The sequence below is a fragment of the Poromitra crassiceps genome, assembly GCF_964638095.1.
Source record: "Poromitra crassiceps genome assembly, chromosome: 28".
In the NCBI taxonomy this organism is placed as follows: Eukaryota; Metazoa; Chordata; class Actinopteri; order Beryciformes; family Melamphaidae; genus Poromitra; species Poromitra crassiceps.
In genome coordinates, this window is record NC_139651.1 from 18,990,074 (window position 1) to 19,000,073 (window position 10,000).

General features: G+C 44.6%; 1 protein-coding gene across 9 annotated transcripts in view; it reads left to right on the plus strand.

The window, feature by feature from the left end:
- The window catches only part of tjp1a (tight junction protein 1a), a 100,126-nt gene that overhangs the window by 61,931 nt on the left and 28,195 nt on the right, over positions 1 to 10,000 (plus strand). For all 9 annotated transcript variants that reach the window (XM_083662416.1, XM_083662419.1, XM_083662420.1 and 6 more), the window contains exons 9-15: positions 2 to 141; positions 1,488 to 1,593; positions 1,807 to 1,957; positions 4,008 to 4,116; positions 4,747 to 4,966; positions 6,140 to 6,324; positions 7,279 to 7,374. In XM_083662416.1, the coding sequence (XP_083518542.1) occupies positions 2 to 141; positions 1,488 to 1,593; positions 1,807 to 1,957; positions 4,008 to 4,116; positions 4,747 to 4,966; positions 6,140 to 6,324; positions 7,279 to 7,374 (1,007 nt within the window). The remainder of the gene's footprint in view (position 1; positions 142 to 1,487; positions 1,594 to 1,806; positions 1,958 to 4,007; positions 4,117 to 4,746; positions 4,967 to 6,139; positions 6,325 to 7,278; positions 7,375 to 10,000) is intronic.

Here is a 10,000-nt window from a genome sequence, read left to right on the forward strand (position 1 = left end):
GCCATAGAAGTCGGGATGAGGACCGGCTGTCCAAGCCGGGGGGCATGTCCACACCAGTCAAAAGCTCAGACGATGGCATCTTGTCACAGGCCAGTGACCAGGCCAGCTCCAGAGATGACAAACAGTTACCCCCGCTGCCTGGTACGCTGCAGCCCTCTGCACATCAGCACAGCAGGCCTCACCTCCAGGGATTTCTCTGTTCTTCTCCCCTTGTCTCCCTTCATACTTTCTCCATCTGACTCACCTCGGTACACTGGGGACAGTCTAGCTCTCACAGCCAAGAGATGTTGGCTCCAGCTTAGTCTATATACCGGGTTAATTCACAGTGTTCTTGTTCTAGTCTTTTCCCCACTGTGCTGTTGCTACATGCTGTGGGTGTTAAAAGACAAACTAAAGTCAGTCAGTCAGTTAGGGCTGAGACACTTCACTTTCTGTTGTTTATGTAGCAGCATCTAATTAATTAATTTTCACGCAACTCCCAATTCTCAGAAATAACTATTCTGATGACGACTATGTCTTTTACTGCTCGTGTCAATATCTGAGGGATACTAATTATACTACTGGAAATTAAATATCTACCAACCGCTAGAACATTAAAGTCAAAAGTTCATTTTTCAAGATTTCATTGATAACAGTAATTTACAGTTTGCTGACGTCACCTAGTACTATCAAATTTCTACCCCATTTCAACCAATCATTTCATGACATGCAGCTGTCAATCAAATCTTCATTTCAGGATAATTTTCTCTTCCAAATGAAGGGGAAAATGGCACCTAGTGTCTGTCATCTGGCAGAGTTTCTAGCCCATAAACTAACTACTAACTTGAGCAATTATGCAAACTAAATCAAACGGTAATGTCTAAGAATGCAAAGAAATGTAACTGGCTGGTTAAAACACGCATTCCAGGAATATTATTTACATTTATAACGATAATGGCGCGCGCCTCCGAGCCTGACAGCCTCCCTGGCTGTCAGGGGTCGTCTCTCGGAGAGTCCAGGCGGGCGGGCAGCACCTATGTATCGGATTGTCCGCTCGCTCCGCACGAAGCCGGTGGCTGCCTGGTACTCCGCGGATCCCACTCGTGTAGCACGACAACACGCTGAATCCCACCCGATTTGGGGGTGGAACACGCCAGGATTGGCCGATGCCAAAGCCAGTCGACAGAATTGTCAAATCAAATCATCGACACCGTATATGGTCCGCCTCTCAATTTGTTTTCAGTCTGAAATGGACTCAGATGCACGTGACCAACGGGTTCACCTCCACTTTAAGGTTACAGAACTTTGACATGGATTATTGCTGCTTTTTTTTTTTTTTTTTTTTTTACTTTACTTTTACAATGGATTTTGGAAATTAGCCAGCATTTATCTAACCAGCTGGAGCTTGCAACATTACAAACGCAATGTGTTAATATACAGAATCATTCTGTACGTGTTCCCTTGTGTGTGTGATGACTGTGTGACTGATGTGTTTGTATTGTTGACAGAACCAAAGCCAGTTTATGCTCAGCCCGGTCAGCCTGACGTGGACCTCCCAGTCAGCCCGTCTGACGCTCCTGTGCCCAGCGCCGCTCATGATGACAGCATCCTCAGGTACACGCCACACGCACGCACACCACACACGCACGCACACACCACTCACACCACACACACACACACACACATGCATGCCACACACACACCTTTGTAAGTGACAGTAGAGGAATATGTGTTGGTCTTTGTGTCTGTGCCAGGAGCAGCAAGTAGTAGGAAGATCTGAGGATCAATGTGTTTAGCTTGACACTGTGTCTCTGTGTTCCCCTGCAGGCCGAGCATGAAGCTGGTGAAGTTTAAGAAGGGAGAGAGCGTGGGCCTCCGGCTGGCAGGAGGCAACGACGTGGGCATCTTCGTAGCAGGAGTTCTGGAGGACAGCCCTGCAGCCAAGGAGGGGCTGGAGGAGGGAGACCAGATTCTCAGGGTATTCTACTACGCTCCGTGTCTTACTGCTATTCTACTATGCTCCATGTCTTACTGCTCCACACATTTACATGTACTCTGGCTAAAGCTGAGCAGTTCATTTGAAAGCCTTTGACTTACAGTGTTCTTGTTCTTGTATTATATCTAGCTTCTCAGCTGATTCTATTTATGAACTTTATTTGCCCTCGAAGGTCATTCAGGCTTTGTGTTTATTGAACGTCGTCTCCATTTGTGCTTTTCCCATGTCCTTATTTTTCATAACACGTGTGAAAGTGGGAAGAACATCTGCTGTTATTGTCAAAATAGACGAGCCATAGCTGCTGCCCACACCATCTTAGATCATCTATTGTGAGACGATGTGATCCTTCAGCCATGTGTGGTCACAATAGTTGTATTGCTCTGATGAGATCTTGGGAATGGAGTAGAATGTATCCGTCAGTCTGTGAGTCATTCCCGAGCCTTGCCTAGTGTCAAACCTCCCCTTGTTTCTATGCAAACACACAATGGAGGTCATTCTTGCGCCCCTAAACCTCGCACAGCTGTGTCTCTGTCTCACTGGACACAATGTTACTCACATTGTTGAGGGAAACCCTCTTGATGTCAGCCTTGGATTCATTCTGACGTGTTTATATAACAATCAAGTGTTACACCTGCAGCCTTTAACGCTGTAACTCAGTGTTACACCTGCAGCCTTTAATACTGTAACTCAGTGTTACACCTGCAGCCTTTAATACTGTAACTCATAGGGCTGTGAATCTTCACTGGCCTCAAGATTCGATTCGATTACGATTCAGAGGGCTACGATTCGATTCGATTACGATTATCGATGCATCTCGATGCATCTTAAATCGATGCATCACTTTTTTTCCCCAATACATGATTTATTTTTTCTCACTTTCTTTTTTCTCACTGTGTGGCTACTTTTAAAATAAAAGTGCATTTGCAATTGCATTGTATTATGATCCATAATTAAAATAAACAACTGCATGTAATTATTTTTTATTTATTTTTTTTATAATCGATTTTTGACATTTGTGAATCGATGCAGAATCGTGCATGTCCGCATCACGATGCATCTTATAATCGATTATTTTTGACACCCCTAATAACTCAGTGTTACACCTGCAGCCTTTAATGCTGTAACTCAGTGTCGTCCGCCCAAACAGTGGGATGGCTTGACGCTCAGCGGCTAACAGAGGCTGTGTTTTCCCGGGTGACATTAACATTAATTACACCACATTGATCCGATTAATGAAGGCCTCCATTCCCTTCAGTCCTGCTCTTAATGAGCGTATGAAGATCTAAAGTGTTGCTGGCGCTCCACAGCGACGCCTCAGTGTTCTGTGAGGACCTCTTTGTTGTGCCTGCCTCCTCCCCTCTGTACAAACACACCTCCGTACTTCCAGGACATTGTTTCCCACCGTTAGGTTGTTTCCTGTTGGTCGCGGTGTGCTAATGGAGATAACCACGTCAAGCGCCTGGACTTTCTGGGAAGGATAAAGGTGTCTTTCTGAGGTTCAATGATTCAGACCATGTGTTCCTGGTTCCCCCGCTGCCCCTCAAGCAGAGTCAATAAACAGTGCTTATTGTGTTTGGGACAGCAGCAGGAGAGGAGGAGGAGGTGGTGTGGGGGGAGTCGACTCGCCTGCTTCTGTTGAGGGACACATCTCTGTTCCTCTCATTATCTGAGAGATGATACAGGCGCTCGCTTCTGCACTTTCTGATGTTCTTCAATAAGTAGCTTAGTAAACAAGCCGTTTTGCATCCAATTAGATTCCACCTCAGAGCTCACATGTGTAAACATGGAGAAACGTTTGATCTCAGAGCGTATTAAGAGGCGACTTTACCGCCCGTTTCTGCATCGCTGCACACTGCTGATTACGCTGTAGTTCTGAACTCCTCTGTTTCTCATGTTGACTTTGTATCTACACACACAGACAAACATGTTATCACACTGTTCTATTCAGAAGAGATGCAACCATCTTGTTCTGCAGGAGCTAATTGCGCTGTAGTCCTGACTTCTTCTGTCTCCCTTGTTCTGCATCTTGTAGGTGAACAATGTGGACTTTGCTAACATCATTCGCGAGGAGGCGGTGCTGTTTCTGCTGGATCTCCCCAGAGGAGAGGAGGTCACCATCCTGGCTCAGAAGAAGAAGGATGGTGAGCGCATTGATGAGCGCATCATCAGTAGTGTAACACACATCAAATATCCTGAATGCCCTGATGTACTTTATGTCCATCAGTAGTGTAACACACATCAAAGATCCTGAATGCCCTGATGTACTTTATGTCCATCAGTAGTGTAACACACATCAAAGATCCTGAATACCCTGATGTACTTTATGTCCATCAGTAGTGTAACACACATCAAAGATCCTGAATACCCTGATGTACTTTATGTCCATCAGTAGTGTGACACACATCAAAGATCCTGAATACCCTGATGTACTTTATGTCCATCAGTAGTGTAACACACATCAAAGATCCTGAATACCCTGATGTACTTTATGTCCATCAGTAGTGTAACACACATCAAAGATCCTGAATACCCTGATGTACTTTATGTCCATCAGTAGTGTGACACACATCAAAGATCCTGAATACCCTTGATGTACTTTATGTCCATCAGTAGTGTAACACACATCAAAGATCCTGAATACCCTGATGTACTTTATGTCCATCAGTAGTGTAACACACATCAAATATCCTGAATACTCTGATGTACTTCATGCTAGGAGGTTGTTGTCATCATCTCATTTGTGTCATCATCTTCTGCTCCTTCATCCCCAGTGTACCGGAGGATAGTGGAATCAGACGTGGGCGACTCTTTCTACATTCGGACCCATTTCGAATATGAGAAAGAGTCGCCGTACGGCCTGAGCTTCAACAAGGGCGAGGTGTTCCGCGTGGTCGACACACTCTACAACGGCAAGCTGGGCTCCTGGTTGGCCATCCGCATCGGCAAGAACCACCAGGAGGTGGAGCGGGGCATTATCCCCAACAAGAACAGGTACAATAGTCTGGAGTTTGCACCAATTCACATTGTTCTGGTGTTTTGTGAAAGTCAATTACTTCCATTCTACTCATCAATTTAATCAACCTTATTTTACACATCTTTTTTGCATTCAAATCTTGTTACTTCTGAAGAAAAGACTGTGACCTTCTGTATAACTTCTATAAATACATGATCAACTGGTTTGCTGTGCAGGCTGTGTGAACTAGGTTATGTTGATGCTTCTCCCAGGCTTCAGCTGGTTAAAAGGCATCTAGTGTAGGACGCCTGTGAGGAGACTTGGCAGAGAGAAGATAGCACAGCCTGTCTGTCTGAGGAGATGTATTGTACAGCCTGATGTAGCCAGCAGCCATGTGCTATCTAGGCCCGTCTCTTCTGCCTTCAGCCGCCTCTGGCAATGTTTACTGAGAGATTCCTCCTCACGCTGAAAACACATCGCCTCCAACACTCACAACATACCAGCCTTCCTTTTTATTACTCACATTAACGTCGTCGTCAAATATACCACAAGTCAAGTTCTTCTGCCAGGTCAACCATCTGTTCACGGACAAATCATCTATCCCATGAAATCACACTCAGACACCAATAATAACACACACACAAAATATTGATCAAATATGATGCCCAGCTCCATTGTTAAGTTTTGTGTGCACTCTATTAGTTCTATTCTATTCCATTAGCAGTGCTGTTGCTTGCTACATGGTTAACTGAACAGATGGGGCTGTCCAGGAGGGGGGTGTGATCATGTCAGTAGTGGGGACCCCGGCCTGTTGCCAAGCTGGCAATTAATTTGGATGTGACGATTAGGAAGGAATGATGAATGAATTATGGGCTATGAATTAAATTATCCTCACCTTCAAGACAACATTTGAACTGAAACATCAATTGTAATGTCCAGCTGGCCGTGCCTCGAGCCAGCAGTGTCAGCGAGCCAGCAGTGTCAGCGAGCCAGCAGTGTCAGCGAGCCAGCAGTGTCAACGAGCCAGCAGTGTCAAAGCCTTACAAGACGTGACATGTGGCTTTTACAAACCCTGCTTTTGATTTCCCTGCACTGTTGTAGGAACCATGCTGACTGCCTGAGCTACACTGGTGTCAGGTTCTGTCACACAGCTGCTCACCTGCTTGCTCCGGTCCAGACAGCTGATCCCCCTCTTCCCCTCTCTGTCCCAGAGCCGAGCAGCTATCCAGTGTGCAATACACCCTCCCCAAGACACCAGGGGGCGACAGAGCAGACTTCTGGAGATTCCGTGGCTTGCGCAGCTCCAAGAGGAACTTACGGAAGAGCAGGGAGGACCTGTCAGCCCAGCCGGTGCAGACCAAGTTCCCCGCCTATGAGAGGGTGGTGCTGAGGGAAGGTAGGAGACTCTCACACAGCCTTCAACCATATAGCCAATACATACATGAGGTCCTTCCTGGGACTCGCTATAACTGCCTTGTGTTCCTTTATGCCGATAAGCATTAAACAGTTAGGAATTAATACAATTGTGAAATCCTTTTACAAAGACATAGTCATGTTTAGATTCACATGGCTTCATCATGACAGACAAACATACTAAATACACTATCAGTCAACTTCACTATTTATATTTGTCTAAGAAACTAATGTGAAGCATCAAAAATGCTTTCATGGAAAACATGCATAATGCATTCAATGAGATGAGTCCAGATATGGGGTACGGTGGCGCAGTCGGTAGCGCTGTCGCCTCACAGCTAGAAGGTCCTGAGTTCGATTCTCGCATGGGACGCTGTGGGCGCTGGGGTTGTGACCCCCCCCCCATATCTTCAGTGCCTACTGCCCAGGTGGGCTATCTCGTCGAAAGGGCCTTTCTGTCTGTGTGGAGTTTGCATGTTCTCCCCGTGCTCCCCCAGGGGGTTCCTCCGTACATAACCCCCCACTAAAAACATGCAGAAGATCGTCATCCGACCAGTGACGACAACATCTGAAGTTGGTCCAATGATGGTCCAATGATGGTCCCCGGGCGCTGGAAAGAAATAGCGACCACTGCTCCTGGCCTGCCCCCTGGAGGAAAGGACAAGCCTGGATGGGTCAAATCAGAGGACATATTTCACCGGCCACCGTCAGCTTGAGTGTGTGTTGTGGCCGCATGCATGTGTTGTAGTGTTCGTGTGACAATAAAGACGGGCTGCCGTCTGAAATCGTGTTTATATTTGACTGGTAGTGTCGATTTTGTGGATAGAATCTGTGTTTGTATTTCGCCGGTTAGATTGTCTGACTTGTCCCCACCTCTCTGTCTCTATTGTGTGTGTGTGTGTGTGTGTGTGTGTGTGTGTGTCTTGTTTGTGAACAGCTGGGTTCCTGAGGCCTGTGGTCATCTTTGGGCCCATAGCGGACGTGGCCAGAGAGAAACTGGCCAGGGAGGAGCCAGACGTTTTTGAACTTGCAAGTGAGTAACCAGTCTGTCTCTGTCTCCCTCTGTCTCCATGTGTTCATGTTCCTGTGTCCTGAGTCATGGATTCATAGCAGACTGATGAGTAACATTAAAGCTCTGCTTAATTTGTCACTTTCTCTCTAAATGCATATATAGCAGCTGTTTTTCATTCAAATCTAACTGACATGGACATGGCTTATTTGCCAAGGTGAGGGTGGTTGGACTGCTCAGGATCCATCAATATTTTCTGTGGCAGGTAGCAGCCAATAAGACGGTGAACTCACTGATAGATCAGTGTATTTTGTCACCTACATTTTCAGACGTTGAATGTAACCCTACAGGTTTATGTAGGTTAATGTAATCCTACAGGTTTCTGCACAACCCAATTATCCGTCATGTCAGCAATGCATTTTTCAACTGCTGCACTTGTAGTTGAAGTTGCAGTCGAGCGGAGCGAAGCCACAGCTATGAGAATGATATGATTGGCTTGGCGAGTCATTTGACTGGCTTTGACACAGAAAGTCCACTTTTTATGCATCCAACTTCTCTCATTGCTGATTTAAAATTCAGTGAAATTCTTATTTAAGTCTATGGAATTCAAATCCTAAGAAAATCATGAGAAACGCAACACTGTCCTGTACTATCCAGTCGCTATTGTCTTCATTTTCCGTATGCATTGAGGCAAAGCAAACTTTCATTTTATTTGTTTTATTGGCATTAGGGCTGCACGATATATCGTTTACACATCGTCATCGCGATGTGCGCATGCGCAATAGTCACATCGCAGGGCGTGCGATGTTAAAAGTAAATTAACTCGTCATTTTGCTTGATAAACTCTCACTTTAGGGGTAGCCTACTGAGTGAAATGCAGTCTCTCTCAAAGGTGAGAGATGCCCTACTACTGTACTCACTCATTTAGTGCTTAGCTTCAACACAACAAAATGGACAGAGAGCTAAATTGAATTATTTTTGCTTATGTTGCGTTGCTGACAGTAGCCCGTCGGATGTAAACGATGTGATTGCGTAGGCGGATGTGTCCACAGGTTGCAGCGCACTAGCAGGCTGGCTGCTGTAACTCAAACATGTCTGTGGAGTGGAGATATTTACTCTTGAAAGACCAACAAGCAAGACAGCAACATAATATAATGACAAGAAGGCTAAAGTGATTATTACTGAGAAGTTGTCCGTGTATCACAGCAGCTCTCTCTCCCCCTCAGGCTCTGATGATGCCAGGTCCTACACATCAGGAGCGTTTTTTTCGTGCGATTAATTCGCACGTCAATTATTATCCGAACCTATATCAGTCAATGCAACCGTGCATACCAACGGCGAAGTTTCGCCGAGCGTTATTGCGGTGTTTATTTTTTCGAACCACGGTCGATTTTTCAGTAGTTCGCTTCCGACGTGTACACATCTGTGGCTGTGATTGACAGGTGGGTCAAAACTCGCATCGCAATTTCGTGCCATATATTCGCTCTTGATGTGTAAGGACCTGGGTTGAGTTAATCATACATAGCGACTCATTTACACAAAACATTTCAGTGAAAATAAAAAGACAAGAGACATATCTTGGCAATTAAATGTATATTTATTACTTTTCACGAATGAATTGTTTGTCACCAGTGCTGCTACATGTGAATCGTCGTCTCTGTCTGTACTGCGGTGCGCTCCAAAACCGGAACTCCAGAGATGCGGAGTGTACCACTTGGTAGTTTCTGGAGGGGGTTTCCGGGGGGTCAGACCAAGTGTGTAAAGTGGCAGGGGTGTTTCATTGTTGATTTATTGAAACGGTAGATTCTGGCACTCAATATTAGGGGTGGGCAATATATCAATTGTATATCAATATTGTGATATGAGACTATATGGTCTTAGATGTTGGATATGGTAAAATATGGTGATGATACGGCATACATGTTGTCTTTCCCTGGCTTTAAAAGCTGCAGTACACTAAGTGAAATGTAGGCTAGTGACATTTTTAAAGTAGAATGTCATAACTCACTCACTTTTTCATGTATGTAAGTCATGGAAATCCATTGGTCAAAATGTGTATGAACCCTGATAGATGGTGCTCTGAGGCCTACCAGTAGGCCACAGCCCAGTGGTTGAGAAACATTAAAATACATAATTTCCCCTCCAATATCAGATGGACTCCTCTACAAAATCACCCAAATCAATCTAGAAGTATTATTTTCTTTAAAATAGAGCTATTCTGGTAATCTGGTGAAAATCTCTATTTTTTCATATCGCAATATATATCGCAGGGGTGGGGAATATCGCAATGTCAGTTTTTTCCAATATCGTGCAGCCCTAATTGGCATCATTATTTACACATTTGGAAAAACATTGAAATTGAAACAGTGAAAATTATCAAAGTTTGTCAATAAAGGCTAGTGTAGAATGCAAGACTATCATTACACAGGACAAGACACTAAATTAAACCTCTACAGTTAGATTAGAAACAATGTATTTTGGCAGTTTCAGTTCTTCCTCTTCCTCTGAAAATAGACCAATAGCTTAAATTACACACTATCCTTTAGCTTAAAGCCCAGCAAATACCAATATTCCCTTTGATGCCGAGCAATCTCACCACCCTCACTGAAAAACATAATAATTAATAATAATAATAATAATTTCTTTTTAA